This window comes from Stigmatopora argus, chromosome 11, assembly GCF_051989625.1.
Source record: "Stigmatopora argus isolate UIUO_Sarg chromosome 11, RoL_Sarg_1.0, whole genome shotgun sequence".
In the NCBI taxonomy this organism is placed as follows: domain Eukaryota; kingdom Metazoa; phylum Chordata; class Actinopteri; order Syngnathiformes; family Syngnathidae; genus Stigmatopora; species Stigmatopora argus.
The window spans coordinates 3,046,691-3,066,771 of record NC_135397.1 but is presented as its reverse complement, the minus strand read 5'-3'; the positions used below and the strand labels follow the sequence as shown (position 1 = coordinate 3,066,771).

The window sequence follows — 20,081 nt, the reverse complement described above, 5'->3', positions numbered from 1 at the left end:
TTAAAGAAAAAGCAATGTTTTTCTTTCTGATATTTTTTTGTGGGTTTCGATCAAGTCACGTGATGTAAGATATGAACTCATGTTCATCTTGTGAACTCTAACTTTAAAGTCATTCAAGAACCAATAGTCTTGAAGCTTGTAAGCTATTTAGCATAAGCCAGTAGCTATCATTCCTCGGAGCCGGAATTTTTTATTTTTGGATAGTGAAAAGTCGTGGGAATGTAAATATTTAAATTGAGAGTTGATTCAAATTATGCGCTGCTAATTTTTCTTGCCACTTATATTGATGATTTTATTTCAGGTTACAGGCCTTGGCTATGATTCAATTTGCTTTCTGTATGTGTCCATCATACGTGGGTGGGTAGACCCAATGGTCCTCCAAAGGAAAACCACAAAGATGAGTCTGACACCCCTGGTCTAGGAGGTCCACAGGGGGATCGGTCACGTGCGGGTCCGTTTTGCAAAGTCATGCCTTTTTAAATGCTGAGATGCAATATTCAAAGTTTGTCCCTCTCCTTCAAAAAAGAAAAGACTATGAAGCGTGTAACCTTTCGAGGATGATCTTAAAAGGCGACAAAGGCCTTTGCGCGGCGACACAAATGAAGACAGATGGATGAAAAGGGTAAAGCCACGTCGGACCCTGTCGACACCCGCTCGGCGATATGTTAACGAAGACGTGACCCCATCGATCTACGACTCCAGAGAGAGAAGTCCATCGTGATGCGCTTAAGCGGAAGATGTCCGTTGTGTCAGCTAAAAGTCAAACGTGGAAATCGAAGGCAAAACATACCCAGAGTTTGCTGCGTGATGAAGACGCTGATGCGAGTGTCAACTTTTAGCTCAAAGTTGACCAGGCCTTGGTTGAGCAGGTTGGCCAAAACATCTGATATCTGTTGGGGAACGCAAAGAAAAATTGAAAAACGGGGTGTTATAGACACGGATTCTAGAGCTTGATTTTATTTCGAGGGATCCCGCGGGATGAAATCTTAATAACCTTGGCAAGGTATAAAGAATCAATGTGCCGATATGATGACTTTTAATGGTGAGTCCAGGATAGACCGAAGCATTTTTGTAGGTTTGTGTCTGGCAGTGACATAGCGCTCCCGATTCATGCTCTAATGTCTACATGATTGCGGCCATTGACGGAATAAGTGAATACGTGGCTTCTTACCGTCTGCAGTTCCTCTTGCGTTAGCCTTTTGTGCTCACTTGGCGAGAGCACGTCAGGCAGAATGAAGAGCTCCGCCGTGGTCGGAAGGCCAGGATACAAAGACACCATCAGCTGATTGACGGCAACGCCGGACCCCTGACGGCAAAAACAGAAATCTCCACCTCTTACTACTTTGAGTGTGGATGGCTCTTGAGAAAACACAATTTGATTTGTCATTTACAATGCCTTTTTTTCTCCTGAGTTTCAAGCAAGTGTGAAAAGGATTATTTTTTTCTCACGACATTTGGCGTCTTTTTCAGCCTATTTAGACAGTAAACTCGTCGAGATAGCCGGAATTGATTTCAACCTCTGCTATTTGCTGTCATGACACTAATTCTTGTCACCACGATCGATTTTCTTCTAGCAGATCAAAATGGGCTTCTGGCCTAAGATTACAGTTTTTTAAGATTTGGTCCAACATAGTCACATGATCATTTTGCATTCTTAATGTTTTTTTAAGCATGTATTGACTGCTATTGACACTGGACCGTTGTTAATGGGAAGGAACGCAGATTTCTTTTCCTGGATGAAAAAGTGTCTGTTTCATAAGTAAACAATAAACATTGTTAAGATGGTAGCAAATAGTCCCAAGAACTTCCATTTTTTTTTCTCCTTCCCATGCCATCTGATATTTTCTGCTGGCCATTAAACAGCCTCTGGCAGACAATTACGTTTGTCGCATTGGTCTGTTTTGGTTGCCCTCAGTCTCCTCTTAGATCAAACAGGTCTCCTTATTGAATAATGTATTTTTATAGTGCAAAATGCTCATTTCAATGTGTTTATCCGGCTTCTCTTAGGGTGTTTTCTTTCCCCCCTTATGTTCTAACTGGTGGAAAATAAAGCGCAAAAGAGCTTAGCTCTATAGCAGTACCCAACATGACTCAACTTTACAATGACAGCCATTAAAATGTAGCCGGTGTCTGCTTGCTGTCATCAGACTTGAAGTAGGAAAAGTCAAATAAATAAATGAAATAATACAAAAAAAATGGGCAAGAGCTCTGTCACGGCTCATGAAATTTGACATGGGTTGTACCGGCAGGGCGCGCAGGTATGAAAGAGTAATGACCTAGACGTGTTGCGTTTGGGACTTGACGTACCCGTGACAGGGCCGTCTGCACCACGCGGCCTATGTCCTCCCGCCACTCGGGGATGTCTGGATTGTGCTCGTCAAGTGTCGGTGAAAAGGACAGCTGCAGCGACCTGAAAAACTCTGGCAAACAAATACAACAAGTGAGGCTTTCACCACCACATCGCAATCATTTCTCCAAAAAGTCGGCGTTAATTGGCGCGGAGATTTGGCGCGTCCTCTCGACGTGACATTTTATTCCACGTGGCTAACCTTTAACGGTGATGTCCCTGGAATCCTGCATCACCGCGCTCCCAGAAGCCACCTGGACCGTGACCTTATTTGTTCCTTCCTTCTGAAACGTGTACGAGATGCTGGCGTCCAACGTTATAATGGGCTGCAAGAGAAGCGACACAAAAGCAGAATATTCAATTGAATGCTTTTATTGTCATTACGCAAGTATAATGAGATTTGAAGCTTTCACTATGTAGAGCACAAATGACAACAACAAACAACAAACATGACTCAAAATGGGTGCTTCATAGGAAAATCATGTTTTTTTGTTGCTACAATCTGGCTTACCAAAATTTCCTTTTTTTAGGCTCTCATGAATATTTTTTGGGAGCGAATTCTCATAATGATCACAATTCTTTGATGCCTAGTTCAACCAAAATAGAGCGTCATCAGCAATGTTCCCTTTAGCTGCGCGCGTGCGCAATTGCGCACTACTCTCGTCTTCTCTGCGCACAGCAAATCATATGGAGCGCACAAAATAAAATCCCAATTTTTGTTTTTTTAGCTGTGAGGCCGACACGCGAACTACTCATCCGCCGGGCCGCCCATTCATAGATATTAATCATGACATTTTATTATTACTAAATCATTTATGTGTAGTAGACATACACCTGCTTATGGCAGGGGTGATACTGGTGTGTGCCCATAGCAAGCAATGATGATGTTGCTCACACCGGTACTCAGTGTGCTCAAGGAGGTTGTCTTTCTGCCCAGACAAACAAAAAAATAGAGGGAACATTGGTCATCAGATAGAGGTATTGATTGTCATCGACTGGTAAACTGTTTATCAAAGATAGTGTCAGTTGATGGCAATCGATCGTCTTCGGAGAAAAAAAAAAACTGTACTTACCTCAGCTTTCCGTGTTGGTAGACCAGCCAAAATGTATCGACGGAACCAATGTACGAGCCCCTTTTTGGCTTATCACCCACCCACCCTCACTGATGTTTTTGGTCTTTGACTGACAGTCTTGACAGCAAGTCAGAATTTATTTTTTGCCCAGCCTCAGCAAGGAGAAAATACGAGAAAGAGTGCCAAATGAAGTAAAGTTCTGCAAAGTTACCACTTCCTCGTGGAATGGCAGAATGCCCTACCCACAAAAAGTGTGGGCATACGCACATCATTTTGGCAAGTGAAAGTCAGCCAGTTGTCACAGAAAATTGTTCTGTTCTCTTTCTTCAATTTTTAAATGTTTTGGTCCAAATTTTAGTCAAACAATCAGCTCTCTAACAACAAACAAACAAAATGGAAGGAACATCTACCGCAATCCATGGAGGCACGGTTGGAAGAAGCATAGCGCTCACCTCAGTGCTGTTGGCAAGCCACCAGAAGAACGTCAAGGTCCTGACGTGACTGGGCCAAACCACCACCGTCAGGTTGCTCTCCTTCCCCCTGACGGCCACCAGGGGAGCTGAAAGGTAGATTCGCTCCACTGGACCTGTGGTCACAAACCAACCCAATTTAGTGGTAGTAGATTAAATATTGGATTTATATTTATTCGTTAGGCTCCTGCATTGACTGATTGGATTTTGTATTTGTGGCGAAGGCTCATAATAGTTTCAAACTGTGTGCTTGTGTATATTTATTTATCCAATATGTTGAAGACTGTCAGGGTAACAATAGAAAAATGGAGAATAACAAGAAAAATAGGCATCTGTTAACATAACAGTTTTTCAGCCCAAGAAAACTATTTGGTGGCCAGCAAAAAAACGTATAAAAGTCACATTTATGTACCAGTCATAGGCCCAGCCAAACCATAAAAAAATTGACTTATAGTCCAGAAAATACGTAATTTCAATGAGGGGTCAATGACATTTTCCTTGTTATTTTCTTAAAAGCCTTAGTTTAAACACCCACATAAGAGCGAAAACAGAGGGACTAGATGTTCATCAATGGCAGCAAATGAGCAAAGAAGTCAAAAGTGGAAATACAAGTAAAGTTGCGTACTGGTGATATGCAGGTAGAGCAGGCAGCTGTCAGATCCTTGGGTATTCTCGGCCTCCACCGTCACCCGGTAAATCCCCGTCGCTCGATAGACGTGTTGAATGCCGGCGTCGGCCCGGCTCAGGTTGGAGTACGTGATCCGGATGCCATCGCCGAAGTCGAGCTGGACGCTGGTCCTCGGCGCGTCTCCCTGAGGAGGAAAAAAAAACAGCAGCTGTCAGGGCGACTCAGCCTCGTAATGGAGCGCGTCCACGCACTGGGCCGCTAAAGTGCTCGGCCCGAGCCGTCCCGTCAGGTGTGTCACAAAGGCTTTGCTACTGCTTACTCAGAGACATCGACAGGCAATCGGGTGAGAAAAAAAACGGCTTCGAATAGTCATGAAGGGGTTTTACAGAATCTCAAAGCAAAAGCCTTCATTATCTTTATTGTCTTTAGGATGAAATCGCAAGTAAGCAGCATTAAAAGCTGATTTTTTTTTATTTTCTAAAAGGAAGCAAAGGTTGCATGCAGTGGGAATCCAATCAACAAACTAGAAGAGGTTCAAAGACTAATCTATTACATGGCTAGCGATTTCCCAATCCAATATGGCTATTTTTAGAGTGTCGGACAATATGGTATGTAATGACCTGACCTGATTAACGCAAACCTCTTCCCGTGCTGCGCTGTACGTATACCCAATCAATGATAATCTGAGTTCCTAATTAGCTGGCGGGTGAAGAATTAAAACTTATCAACACGCTTGACAAACGGGGGACCACTCACGTCCTGGAGGTGCACCACGAACGTCACGTTGGTGCCGACGCGGGCGCTCAGCTCGCCGCTGCCGGTGGTCAAACGGAGGCCTCGGGGGGGTCGGGGGCGACAACTCTGCCGTCTTGGGGAGTACACGTTCCTTCCAATTTCTTTGCAGTTGTTGGCCAGGACTTTGCGATAACTAAAAAAGAAACATTCATTTTTTTTCAACATTTGCATTTGGCAGTAGGGATGTTATTTGTTTTCAATTCATCCCCAAAAGCAAAAGTCCTTTTTTTCAAAGATCATTTTGGCTACACACCATAAGCTATTAGCAGTTGCCTTTACACAACAGTTTTTTTTAACGTATTTTTACTCATTACTTTTTTTTACTTACCCAGTACTGTTGAGAAAATTCTGTCCCGCACTGCAACTTTTGCCCATTGCATTTGGATCAAACCAAAAAGTAGGGGAACATTTCCCATCGGTGTGGCGTTCCCATCCGTAATCGCTGCCAAAGTGAAGAAAATAATTAATTCATTAAAAAAAAAAACTTAATACAAGTCAAATATGCCAAACTTCGCGAGGATCGTACTTTCAAAACGGCACATTTTACCGACATAAATAGCGACAAGTTTGTCAGACAAGCCTGATCAAACAGAATTTCTGACAGACGTTTAAATTTAATTGAGCAATTAATAATTAATTGAATTCTAATAAGCTATTTGACATTATGCAAATCGCATCGGAGTGATGAAAAAGTCCCCGCTATAATTAGATTCATAGAACACAGTCATACTTGCTCCTCCTAGAACACGATATTGTGTTCATGCATGTAAACGGATCCTTATGTCTTTAATGCATGTCCTTTTAACTGAATCTCTTTGCAAATGGGGAAGCAATTAGCATAAATTGGGGGATACTTCCACTTAAAAAAAAAAGTCACCATTCAAAGTCGTAGGCGGTGCACTGGCAAGGCTCGGAGGAATAGATCCTGGAATAGTCCTGGGACAGCATGCAGCGGTTTCCAGGGCGGCGCTTCATGAAAATTTGCTTCTCACCCATCACGCACAATTCACCCTTGAAAGAGAAGAAGACGAGGTGTTGGGAATTTAACGTGGCGGCCATTGACAGCCGCCATTTGGCCAGGTGGAGATTTGGCAAATTGGACATTTATCGGCAAAAACAGAAGTAATCCCGCTACCTTGTTGTGCAGAGTCCATGTCTGATAGTCCCCATCCATGCATCTCTGACTAAAGAGACCCTTGTAGTCAATCTTCATCAGCTGCCACTCGGAGCGATGGCTGAAGTGTCCAAAAAAGCTGAGGGAACGAACGCAAAAAGCTGTTCAAATGGGTGGATTGTTGCAAAATGGATGATTTAAAGCGGTGTCAAAGTAGTGGCATGGGGGCCAAATCTGGCCCGCCGCATTATTTTGTGTGGCCCGGGAAAGTAAATCATGAGTGCCGACTTTCTGTTTTAAGATCAAATTAAAATGAAGAGTATAGATGTATATTAAATTTCCTGATTTTCTCCATTTTAAATCAATAATTGTAATTTTTTTAATCCATTTTTTCTGTTTTTAGTTCAAAAATCATTTTGTAAAATCTAAAAATATATAAAAAAAGCTAAAATAACCATTGTTTTAGTTCTTAAAAAACTGAATTGAAACTGCATTGACTTTAATGCGGCCCGCGAACCAACCCGAGTTTGACACCCTTGATTTAGAGCATTATTCTGAGTCCATAGCGTCCAATGTTCCGGAGGAGTTATTTGAATTCAATTGCAGGGATGATTAGGTTTACGCCAATGGAACAGATCACAGTTTTATGGGGAAAAATTGAAACTCATGTGCAACTTAGTCTGAAAAATACAGTACTTCAACTTTTGTGCCCTCTCTGTTGTATTACATGCATTGGCTGGTGAATATCAAGCACACTATTAAGGTTGTTTGTTTCCACCGGCGTCGGATATTTGCTTAATTCCCCGCGGACATGACTTCTCATTCCTTACGTGATAATGTGGTTGTCCGACTCCGACTCCATCAGGACTCCGTCCACGTAGAGCGGCGCCAGGGAGAAAGTGTGGCGGTCCCACTTTTTGCCTTCGTCTAGACTGATCCTTCATGTGACACAACAGAGTGCCACATTCAAGAGAAGAACATTAAACAACAAGAAAAATGATGGGCCAAGTGAAGTGATAAACGCTTTCTGTTTTGCACCACATAAAAATAAAAAAAAGAAACCCTTTGGATGCTCTTCAAGGTGAGAACATTTTAGGGCAGCCAAAAACTAAATGTAAATATTCTTCCTAAAAATACGACACGGGTTGTAGTTCTGGAAATAAATCTGGCCCAGCGTGGAAAATCACTTCTTGAACGGCTTAATCAGTTTTGACAGCGGCCTGGCGAGAACGACGACGCCAAAGTAAATGGCGTTACAAAGCCGCCGCGACGCCAGCGACTTAGGACGCCGTTCTCTGCCTCCCGTTCCCGCCTTGTTCTACGTCAGATTTACATAAAAGCACTCAGGGCGTCGCTTTTGGGCTAGAACGGACTCCTTTCTGCTTTGAAATGATTGTGACAGTTGAGCGGCGGCAAAAAACAAAGTCTTTTCGGCTTTTATTGGCTTTTCGCACCATTCCTCGTCACGAGCAGGAAAATGAGGGACCCAAGTAGAATCGTTCAGGTGCACGGGTAAATGGGTTTAGCATCTGTCACCGACTATGTCAGCCCATATATTAACCCTATATGGGACATTTTTTAACTTATTATTATGCAAACGTGAACAAAATAAAGACTATCTGTACACACCACAAGTGTCGAATGGAGTATTTCTCTTCTGCTCATTTTGTTTTTTTGTAAACTTTTCATCCAATTACATTTCAACATCTTCATTTTGCCAGGTCAGTGGAGATTGGTCGAGAAAATATGGATTCAGCCAACTTTGACTGACAAAATATTAATTTATATATTGCAATTTATTTAACAACCAGAACCTTGAATGGGAAAAATCTATCTACATGTTTAAATTGTCTATTTAGAACGAATACCTTTGTTACATAACATGACATTATCCTTTTTATAATTCATGATACTTTCTGAACTATTATTCAAAATAGGGACCCAAGTAGAATCGCTCAGGTGCACGGGTAAATGGGTTTAGTGTCTGTCACCAGCTATGTCAGCCCATAAATTAACCCTATACGGGACATTTTTTGAACTTATTATCATGCAAACGTGAACAAAATAAAGAAGACTATCTGTACACACCACAAGTGTCGAATTGGCGTGGGCGCGTGCAGAACGGCCAGCAGCGCTCCCCCGTTGTCCAAGAACCAAATGTTGTGCTCTTCGTCGAAAATCTACACACCAAGAAGGGAAAACAACAGTTGCGTGAAGGACACGCACGCGTTCCTTAAGCGCGGGCGCCCACCTGTCGCCAGCTATTTCCCGCGTCCGCCGTGATGAACATGCCAAGGTTGGCGGAGGACAATTCCCTTCCAATGTTCCCTATTTGAAGCGGGAGAAAAAGAAAAAAAAAAATCACACGGGGGAAAAGGGAACGATATACACAAACGTGGCATCAAGTGATAAAATATGAAGTTATTGGTTGAATCCTCGAATGCCCTCATTTCCAAACAGAGGACACATTAATGCAACTAAGCTTCAAGGCAACGAGAAGTGGGAACTTTCCAATTTATGCCTTGCTGGTTTGTTTCTAGGGGGTGTCAAAAATAAGCCGTTGTTGTTATTGTTACTCCGCGTGGTTGGTGAAATGACCATTCTGCATACCAATCCGTCGTTTGTTCCTTATGTGGCTTAGAGTTTTACGCACTATTAAATGATGGTGTTTCAAAAAGTATTCAAAAATAAATGGTCAAGACTTACACAGATCCAAAACTATTTGAAATTTACGATAATAATCTGCATCGTTGAAAGCAATGACGTTTTCAGAGGGAAGGATTCCTGACTCAATGGAAAAAGGTAGTGGAGTCTCGTTGTGTTCATCGTGCGATGAGTTAGAAGATGAAATTGGAAGTGTGTTAGATGAGAAAGGCAGTCCTGAAGAACAAGATTCTGGAATTTTTACCATCAAGTTCATCTTGGGCTCCATTAACATTGGATTTCAGGTGACTAACAAATGAGAAATATCTTTAATTTACGCCTCTAAACTCTACAAGCAAGCATAGCAATGAATTCATTTGATGTATCGATTATCATCCCAGGAGCTTTGTATGGCTGCATTCCCACCAGAGGAGGCCACATTTCAAATTAAATTAAAAATTCTCATCTGAGATTTAAGCTTGATAAGCATAAAGAAGCACTTTTGTTTTATGGCTTGTCAAGTGAAAAAAACCCAAAAACGGTCTCCATCATTTTCAGACCTGGTAAGCTCATAAAGCAAAGAGACCTCACCAAGTCCTGAAAAAAATGAATTGAAGTCATAACAACTTCAATTTGATCTAGACCAAACACTCGCCTTTGATAAAACCTATATTTTAATCTTTGGGGGGTAAAATTTCCTTCCGTTTTATCACTAGTTTTTGGAAACAACAATAAAGTTGTAGAAAAACTTCTAACAACTAGATGTTTGTTTCATTTCACATTTCGCTTTTTTTATTGCAGTTATTAATCATCCCACTACTGACCTTTGGCAGTTTTATTGTTTTATTGGTAAGGTGCTGGTGTAAACAAGTCGCATAAATCACTCATTGTCAAAGCCTCAAAATGTCACATGCAGGGATCTAACATCCTGAGGTAAAATGAGGTAAAACTTGAATTTGTCACCCTAGTCCTCTTCAAAAAAAAAATATCTTACCAGTGGCCACAATAATCCCTGGCACTGACTTTTTGCTGGTGATGGGTCCAGAGGTGTAAGGATTTTCAGACATCTCCAGATGAAGGTGCAGTGAGCAAAAAGGCTGTCAAAAAAAGGATAACATTGAAACAATCACATGGAAATAATTTACTGTTCACATCGAGGAAGCCATGTATAGAAAAAACACTCGTTCCCCAGGACGAACCAAAAAAACATTTTTTCTCAGCAAAAACAGAGAAAAAAACAATGAGGAAATGGAGGTTTTTCCTGCTTAAAAAAATGGAAATAAGCATATAATGAAAGCTTAACAGGAATATTTGCTAAGCATATTGTATTGGAAAAAATCAATAAGGTCGCTGAGGTTAAGGCATTGTTCTAAATCTAACAATGGCTGCCATTGACGGCAATAGACCTCCAATCCTTCTGCAGCCAAACAAAATATTCCAAATCAAAACGTGACCGACGCATTAAAGAAAAGACGTTTTTCACATTTCTCAGCCGCAGACTCGGCGACAACGACACGTCATATAATTCAGTGTAATCTAACATTCATTAGCCCGGCGCGACTACATTTGGGGAATTGATGTCAAGCAGGTTAATGGAAAGTGGGCTCCTTTAAAACCACACCTAATGACACGGCGTGACTTACAAGGATAATAAAACTATTCCATCTCTGGAGCGTCCCTCCCCGTTGGCCATTTAGCCAGGCTGCGACGGCCTTGCGCAAAAGTGACCTCTATATCAAAGTGCGCTTCACCAGGTCAAAAGCTGTGACGTCACTCACCGTCACGCATTGGATGTCATTCCCGCCCACGTCGGCGGCGGGCGCCGGCAGCAGCGCCCACGTTTGTCCCTTGTTGTAGGTGATGAAGGTCTTGACGCGGTGGTCCACCAACTTGTTTGCCAGATACATGCCGCTTATCCCTTCCACCTGGGTGGAAATTAATTGTTTTATTAATATTTAAGATACATGCAGATGAAATCAAAATGGTCTTAATTGCCTATGTCTGTATTTTGGAGTATTTCTCTTCTGCTTGCTTGTTTTTTTTTTGTAAACTTTTCATCCAATTACATTTCAGCATCTTCATTTTGAAAATAGAAAATCCTTATAGAGCCAACTTTTATTGACCAAATATTAATTTATATACTGCAATTCATTTAACAACCATAACTTTGAATGGGTAAAATCCATCTACATGTTTAAATTGTCTATTTAGGATGACCTGTGTTATATAATGGCATTATCCTTTTTATAATTCATGATACTTTCTGAACTATCATTCAAAAAAATGTTCAAATTTATTCAGGATTAAACTCATATGAGCATTTCTTACTGCAATTTTTTGTCAGTTAAAGAAAACATACTTTCTCGCACCTTAACATGACATATTTTCTTCATTTTTTTTAAAGAATGCTTTTTAAAACCTTACAAAGCATTGCAATGCATTACAATATGAACCAAGAAGGGATTATTATACGTATTGGCTCCTGTAAAAAGGAAAACTACATCAACATACATAACTGCTGAGCTTTAAAAAAGGTAGAATCTGGGAAGTGGGCTCATTGAAAAGTAGATTTTCAGCAAATAAAAGCTGAAGCACCCTTGCTATAGAGCAAGGGTGTCAGACGGGTTGTTTCGCGGGCCACTTTAACGTCAACTTGATTTCACGTGGGCTGGACCATTTTAGATATAATATTTAGATTTTTTTTCTATAAATGGATTTAAAGAACTGGATTAAAATCCCTGAATATTCAGTTTTTTTATAGATCTAAAACAATGTTTATTTTAGCTTTTTTTGATCTATTTTTAGATTTTACAAAATGATTTTTGGGTTATGGTTAAGGTAAATTGATTGAAAAATTACAATTATTGATTTAAAAAGGGGGAAAATCAGGAAATTTAATATACATCTATACTCTTCATTTGAATTTGATCCTAAAACAGAAAGTCGGCACTCATGATTTACTTTCCCGGGCCAAACAAAATGATGCGGCGGGCCAGATTTGGCCCCCAGGCCGCCACTTTGCCATGTGCTGTAGAGCATAATGTACACTTGACCTTTTGTAACCTTCCTGGCAGGGTCTTTTTGGATGGACACTGGATTTCAGATACCTTGTAAAAGTCCACCAGCAAGTTCCCAGTGGGTCCCCTGGTGGTCCTCAAATCTTCCAGCGAGAGGGTAAAGTAGACCCCGGGTGAGTCGGAGATGTAGAGGCTGTACGTGTGGTTCTGGTTCCACTCCTGGACCGCCGCAAACACCTGCTTCTCATCCGTGCTGATGATGTGCATATCCTGCGTGAGGGTGCCGCAACGGTAAGCAAAGTGTAATTTTGGTTGACACATTCAGAACACAAAGAGCAAAATTGGGTTGCTTCTGTCAAGGACATTTGCGTATTTAAATGTTTGCACTGTTTTGGAATGTGGCAGTTCAGTTTGAAAGGTGGCGAAGGAATTTGGAAGGACAAAAGCGCCCGTTAAAAGCTTGAATATAGTCGCTACCTTGGACGCACCATTTGTGAATATTGTCAGCTCAAAACACGGCTTAAAATGATCGTCTCTTAATTACACCTTATAAAAGAAATGTGCACATCTTTTAAAAACAATAAATATTTTGAGAAATATTCAGGTATTTCTATTGGGATGACCCTGGATAAATGTGGATGATTTTTTTGGGTATTCGATTATAAAAGGTGATGAATTGCAGAAATTGACATTGTCATCAAAATGTTCCAATTGATTTCAACTTTCAAGGTTTGACATTCAAAGAAACGCGCAATTAGTGTGTTGATACTCACCTTGGGCAGGCAATATTTGGGTAACTTCATGCGCTTGAATGCTTCTCTCATGTAGGACACAAAGTAACTGGCTCGCCCTGACTTTGTGACCTTAAAAAGCAAAAAAAGATACCTCTTACTTACATGACTTTACCAGCATAATCAAAACACAATTCTGCCATTTTACTCAAATAGAAGCTCTTTTGATAATTAATAATAATTAGATGTGTAGACAACATAAAACAAATTAGTTTGAATAAATGAATAAACACTTACCACAGAACTTTCATTTCATGATTTAAAAAAACAAAAACTATGTATATTATTCGGGTGGCCCGGCACACAAGTGGTTAGCACTTAGAGCTCACAGTTCTGGGATTGATCCCAGTTCGGTCCACACAGTGTGCAATGTTCCCTTTATGCTGCGCGCGTGCGCAATTGTGCACTACTTTCGTCTTCTCTGCGCACAGCAAATCATATGGAGCGCACAAAATAAAATCCCAATTTTATTTATTTGTTTTATTTTTTTTTTTTATTTTTTTTTTTTTAGCTGTGACGCCGACGCGCGAACCACTCATCCGCCGGGCCGCCCATTCATCAATATTAATCATTACATTTTATTTTTACTAAATCATTAATGTGTAGTAACTTATGGCAGGTGTTATACTGGTGTGTGCCCATAGCGAGCAATGATGATGTTGCTCACACCAGTACTCAGTGTGCTCAGGGAGGTTGTCTTTCTGCCCAGACAAACAAAAAATTAGAGGGAACATTGACTGTGTGGCTTTGGCATGTTCCCCCTCGGGCTCGTGTGGGTTTTCTACAGGTACTCCGGTTTCATCCTACAACTCAAAACATGCAAGTTAAGCTGGTTGAACACTCTAAATTGCCTCTAGGTATGAGCTTCATTGGTTGATTGTCTCCTTTTGCCCAGGTTTCCACACCAGCTGGGATAGGCTCCAGCACCCTCTCCAGCCTTTGCTTCAGTAAATGAATGAATACCGTATATCGGCTTTTCCCGTTACTAAACGCAGGACTCCAGGTGGCAGGACGGTGATACGTTTTCATAAATGAACAGCAGTTTCTTTTTATATTTTTCTCCTTGTGAGAGAATTTTTCAGGTACCCAAGGTGGTGCCAAAGCAGGATGCTAAAAGCGTCTCCTGAAGGAGGCGGACTGCATTTATTTCGCATTGTATGACGACCACTCCAAAACGTTTTGCGCGGTGTCAAGAGCACGGCGAAATGCAAGCACAACAGAAACTCATCATTATCTCAATTAGTCTGTCCCTAAGCGGTGCTAGAAATGATGTTGACTTTATCTACCGTGTGTGCGACTGTGTGTGTGTTTGCGTATGTGTGTGGAGGACCTTAATGCACTGGCGCTTTCCCATCCACTTAGCGGACCCGGCCAACGCGAGCTACCTTGCTTATTTTCCAATCAAGTAGAAGGATGGTGTTTGTCCCCCAACACACTACATTAGGGCTCTAATGGAATAATCTATCGAAAATCAATGAGCGGCTTTTTCTAAGGCCGCATTTTTGAGGATGTTGCACTCGGCCGTTGCTTCTCTTCCCGCGGGAGCGTAGAGGTGTTGAAGACTGCTTATTTGGTTGTTGCCCCAATCGATAACCTCATTACTCTTTGTCAAGTTGAATCCAACTGCCCCCCGCCGATGAAAGTCACCGGAAAGTCGTCGGTGGCGGCGGCGGCGGCGGGGGGCGAGGGGCCCAAACCGGCGCAATCTCATCTCGGTTAAAATGGCATTTTATTGGGAATGGCCCTTCCTGAAACGGGCGCAAATATATTTACTCCTTTGTCCCTCTTATGATGCCGACATTGCCATCAAGTCTGCGAATGGACTGAAACTGGGTCACCGCCGTCGTTTGGGCGGCGTCATTTTAAATTAAAAGATTGCATCTGCGGAGGGATACTGAAATGAAAATACAATAACATACCATTATCTTAAATTATTCCAAAAAGTCGAGGTGCAATGGGATGGAAACTGGAATTTGGAAGCGCAAAGGGGACCCACTCGATACAGCAATTTAACAGTTAATTTAACCCAATGAGCTTGATAATGAGAGAATCAACAAAAAACAAAGTCACGTACGTATCGGAAAAAAGAAGCAGAGCAAAATATTGAAGAGATTTTCCAAATTGGACCCTGAAATGTTTAAATATTATGAAACGGGATTGAAACTTCCATATCATTACATGTGCAGTTTCTACTATGCAACAAACAACTAGACTAACAAAAAGCTAGACTAATCGCCGAATATATATTAAAAAAATCATAGATTTATTACCCGTCATATTACATTGGGCTTTATAGTTCAGCTTTGAATTTGGAAATTGGAATAATATGCAACTGTGTCATTGTTTTTCATAGCTGATGTCTAAAAAGACCTTGTTTTGATTTATTAAAGAGTGTATTAGACTTCATCAAGGACTACAGAAAAAGGACATATTTACTTTTTAAACTGCTCAAAGAAGACAATCAAGTCAATTTTTGGATTAACAAAGTCCTTAAGAAATATTCATTATTGAAGCTCAATTTGATTAGTCAAATGCTAGATTTTTGCCTCAAGTGTCTCAAACCTTTTGACGAGAGAGCGAATGAGAAATAAAATAAATAAATAAATGAAGCTGTCATTTATAAAATGCCAAATGTGTTAAAAAAAATCCCAATTAAAAATTGGGTTGAAATATGCAAAAAAAAAGTAACAAGGCCTTCTTCTTTTGCCTCACATTTACGAGCAAATTCATCAAGGATGCAAAGAGGGAAAGCACGCTTTAGCGGTGGAATGAAATCAATGAGAGCGGAGGTCATTTGGAAAATTTAATTCTAATAATGTCTCTGACGGCTGCTGTCTAATTGGAGTCACACGCTAAGTGAAAGGCATTTAGCGCTTTATTCACAGCTCATTTTCCTCCTTTTTTTTTCTTAAAGTGCGAGTGAGCGCCACTTGAAATAAAATCAAAACACACATGGGGGGAACAGGTGTGTTTCCGGGAGCCATCATAAGGATTTTGATGGAAAAGCGTGAATGGGATGGAGAGCCAAAGGAAAAAAACAAGGCGCGAGGTGCCCAGATGACCCCGAAAGGCGACCAAAAAAGACGAATCAATTGACGGGCAGACCTGAGTGAAAACGTATTCGTCCTGCACGACCAAGGAGTTGGTGTCCACGTATCCCGGGAAGAGGTACTGACGGTTGGCTTCGGCGCAGCGCTGGGCTCGGCACCTCACGTACTGGGCACCTGCGAAGACAACGCCAAAGGAAATCGATTAACAGCATTTAGCCTCAGGTTGTACTTGTTGTATTCACTGGAGATGGCCAGCAAAGGAAGTGTACTTGTCGCAAATGGACGCCGGGAGATAAATATTCTATGAACAAAAACGTGAAGGACAAAAATATTTCAATTCCTTAGCAGTCTCTTCCTAAAATCAAATGTTAAAATTGTACTTTTTCTGAAAAGGTTTTAATGAGTGTTCAAATTTGGCTATTTTTTGAAGAGACCGGTGACTATGTGTTTATAAAAATAAATAAACCTTTTTTTTTTTAAATCCAGCTTCTATGCTGCTGCCCTCTGGCAGGCGCTATAGGTCCCACAATGTACGGACAAATAGGCTTAAGGACAGTTTTTTTCCCTCATCCATCAGGACTCTAAACTTGCGGTAACACGACACACAATCCTTTCTGTGTAATAACTTCGGGGTGAGGTAATATGATTGGACGTTGGGCGGTGATCTGCCTCCTACTGGCTGACTGAAGACAGTGAGAGGTCAGTGATCCGCTCGGGGGGTGATGCGATGTATTCATCACGGCAGAATGTCAAATTACGAGTCCGAAATTATCACTTATTTGGGTCTTTTGCCGGGAAAACGCACCTTATGGAGAAGCACTACCAATTTCGTCATACGCAGTTTCTGGGTATGATGACAATTAGGCTTTTTGTAGAGTCAATGATGATGACATGTCCAATTATTATTATTATTATGTAGAGCTCACATTTTGGGTCATGTAGACCACTTTTTTTACCATTTGGATATAAAGTAGTACCGTATTTCCGCACTATAAGGTTCACCCTCAATGAATAGCCTATCATAAAAGTTGGTTGGCATATAAAACGCACCGGATGATGTCGTCGTCATTGGCAACCAACAATTTTAGTTGAGTTCATTGTTTCTTGTAATTGAGATGATGTATCAGATGGCAGAAATGAATCCAAACTCATTCTAAACCAATTGGATCCCTTCACCATTCCATGTCATTTAAATTGGAAAATTGGATTTGCTAGACCACTTATCCAATTAAACTCGTAAGACAACGTAGAACATACAATTTGCACTCTCAAACACCGAGCCGTACCGAAGACGTACGTGACGACAAATGTGGTTTGAGACCAAGGTACTAAGATAAAAATGTCGAGAAAAAAAAATGACACAGTGAGCACTTTGCCGATGCCCCGAGTCTCCAGCCCCAGATGTTAATTAAAAGCCGAGTACAGTGAAAGATGCCTCTGCCACTCGCCCAATAAACATTAAAGCCACATGCGGCGTGCGAGTACCATTCCCAGAATGAAGACAAAGCGCATTAGAGTGGCGTACGTTGGAAAGGGCGTCACGCCGGGGACGCGTTAAGTCCAAGAAACATTCATCAAGTCCAAAATTCTCTTTCCCTTGCCATGTTTTTTTTTTGTCAGCTGCACCTCTTTGGCTTTACTGCTCTTGAGGGAAAACCAAGCGAAAGAGCGCGTGGCGACCTCGCGGCGAGTAAAAAAGACGAGCACTCACGGCCTTTGGCGACCCTCGTTTCGATGTGGACCACGTCCGACTCTCTGTCCAGTCCCACGACGGCCCTGGCGGGGGGGGAAGACAACATGGAAAGGCTTGTCATTCCGCAATCTGAAAGCCGTCATTGAAGCAGTAAATGACTTCCTGGTATGGCTGGATTGATCAAAGCGGCAGAAAAATAATGGCAGCTGGTTTACGTACAGAATGTACCGATTTAAAATGACTGCAATATTGTTGGGCTTCCGACTCAAGGACATGTTGTTCTTCAAGGTACTGTACGACTGTGAATTATTTTCAAGTGTAGTACTCAGGCGGTAAATTAGCTTTCAAAAGAGCAGCATGTTGTTCACAAACAAAACAAACAAACATTTTTCTCCAGTGTGTGGCAGGTAAATTGAATGTACAATGGACAAAAAGGAGAACATGAAATTAACAGTGAATAAAGTTGTATAATAAGAAAAAATACTGTCATTTCTTTGGTTTTTATGTTACATTAAGGCCATAAATGTCATGTTAAAATCAAAATATTGTGTTGAAGTACCAATCATGGCGATGTTTTTGAGGAAAATATAAAAGTTTTGAGAAAATGTCTCAAAAATATTTGACCATATGCGTTATAATTAAATGAATTGAATGCTTTTATTGTCATTATACAAGTAGAATGAGATTTTAATGTATAAATTGAATTTGTAGTCATTTATAAATCGGTAAATTTTGGTCAATTCAAGAAAAATCCTGTTTTATGTTGAAAAGTACATCCTTTTTTACGCAAGTAAAAACTGCGACAAGACAAAGTGTGTTTACACGGTGTGTCGCATTTGTTTGTGCAATTTAAAGGGTTACACACAGCAAAAAAATGTGAAAATGTGATTTATGGACATGAAATCTCATTTCCATCCATAGTAGCAACAGGTGTGACGCCACACAGTTGGAAAAGGCAATAAAAAGGCTGGCATGAATATTCACTGGCTTGTTTGGGAGCATTTTATCTGACAGCGGCGACAAAAGCACAATTGCTGTTGTTGCTGTGGTGTTTGTGCTCAAGAGAAGGAGGCAGAAAAAAAAATAGAAGAAAAAGAGGACAGACAGTTTGGAAACGTGAGGCGCATTTCAACTGCTCTTTGCAAACAACTGGGAAAGCCTCCTTAAAAAATATAGAGTAATTACTCCAAGATTCAAGTCTTAATATTATAAAACACAAAAAAATCAGTATTGTCAGAAAATAATGAATGCGAAATTTATCAAAATCTGTGATGTAGATTGTTTAGCACAACTGAGACTTAATTTTTTGTTTGATCTAAAACAACAACAAAAAACCATGTACTGATAATTTCTATTGAACATGTAGACTTTTAACCCAAAAAAATGTTTCATGCTGGTCCAAAAAAAATTGTAAAAAAAAATTTTTTCTTCTCAAAATCCATGTTTTATGTATAGAACTTGCTGAAAAATAAATCTTTTTTTTCCATTATAGCATCACTGTAATGTGGAACGTTTTTGAAACGTAATATTGCTTTCCTCTCAAAATGTATATGTCTTATTCCCATCAAAAAGGTCATTTTCCATCAATCTCGTGGCGCAACCCATGTTTTAGTGTAGCGCCGCTACTTTATGTTTGTCTGCCGGCGTGCGTCTTATCATACCAATAGAACCTTCCCGGCATGACGTTGTCGTGCACCAACTGCCACTTCCTTCCAAAGTCCATGGAGCTGTAGAGCTGCAAAACAATAGTAATAATAATAATAATAACAACAACAGGGAAGAAGACGGCGAGCAAGCGGCGCCACAATCAAGGCATCTATATCTATCTCCATGGCAATCCGCGCTAGTTTCCCCTCTTAAAAGCCACCTTGCTGTCGTGGCTGTAGGCCAGGATCCAGTTCTCGTGCACCGGGTGGAAGAGAAGGCTGAGGACGTTGAAGCTAATGGGGTGCTTCTCGAAGCTCGCCCCCTCGTCCGAGCTGATCAGAACGGCGCTCTCCACCTCGGGGTCGCTCAGCATCATTATCTGGAGTACAGAGGAGGTACGCCGCATCAAAGCCACCGTCGTCTCATGGCGCTTCATTGTCGCTGCCGTCATTTTGATGACACATTTATGGAAATACAAGACGTTGCAAACACCCAGATAGGGGTGCCTGATAATCGTGACTAAATAAGATAACGTAGTGTAATTTTTTTTTAAAGAATAAATTAAAACAATATTTTTAACTATTTGGCTGGCATTGACTGGAAGTCAATTTTAACTGGAAGTGCGAAAATAGCAGCCATTGAATACTGTATTTTGCAGACTATAAGTCGCACTAGCCAAAAATAAAAACATATTAATCGCACTAGCCAAAAATAAAAATAAATTAATTGCACTAGCCAAAAATATATTAATTGCACTAGCCAAAAATAAAAATATATTAATTGCACTAGCCAAAAATAAAAACATATTAATCG

General features: G+C 40.8%; 1 protein-coding gene across 2 annotated transcripts in view; it reads right to left on the bottom strand.

Annotated features, from left to right (window-relative positions):
- LOC144084629 (VPS10 domain-containing receptor SorCS3-like) overlaps positions 1-20,081 on the bottom strand; it is a 49,527-nt gene that overhangs the window by 4,955 nt on the left and 24,491 nt on the right. For both annotated transcript variants that reach the window (XM_077613229.1, XM_077613228.1), the window contains exons 7-27: positions 19,489-19,647; positions 19,283-19,356; positions 17,640-17,704; positions 15,984-16,102; positions 12,861-12,950; positions 12,178-12,357; positions 10,849-10,995; positions 10,065-10,167; positions 8,679-8,755; positions 8,516-8,607; positions 7,258-7,365; positions 6,449-6,566; positions 6,191-6,324; positions 5,642-5,755; positions 5,275-5,446; positions 4,516-4,702; positions 3,873-4,006; positions 2,550-2,673; positions 2,308-2,420; positions 1,172-1,306; positions 791-890 (exon numbers count right to left, since the gene is read on the bottom strand). In XM_077613229.1, coding sequence (XP_077469355.1) covers positions 791-890; positions 1,172-1,306; positions 2,308-2,420; positions 2,550-2,673; positions 3,873-4,006; positions 4,516-4,702; positions 5,275-5,446; positions 5,642-5,755; positions 6,191-6,324; positions 6,449-6,566; positions 7,258-7,365; positions 8,516-8,607; positions 8,679-8,755; positions 10,065-10,167; positions 10,849-10,995; positions 12,178-12,357; positions 12,861-12,950; positions 15,984-16,102; positions 17,640-17,704; positions 19,283-19,356; positions 19,489-19,647 — 2,545 coding nt within the window. The remainder of the gene's footprint in view (positions 1-790; positions 891-1,171; positions 1,307-2,307; positions 2,421-2,549; positions 2,674-3,872; positions 4,007-4,515; positions 4,703-5,274; positions 5,447-5,641; positions 5,756-6,190; positions 6,325-6,448; positions 6,567-7,257; positions 7,366-8,515; positions 8,608-8,678; positions 8,756-10,064; positions 10,168-10,848; positions 10,996-12,177; positions 12,358-12,860; positions 12,951-15,983; positions 16,103-17,639; positions 17,705-19,282; positions 19,357-19,488; positions 19,648-20,081) is intronic.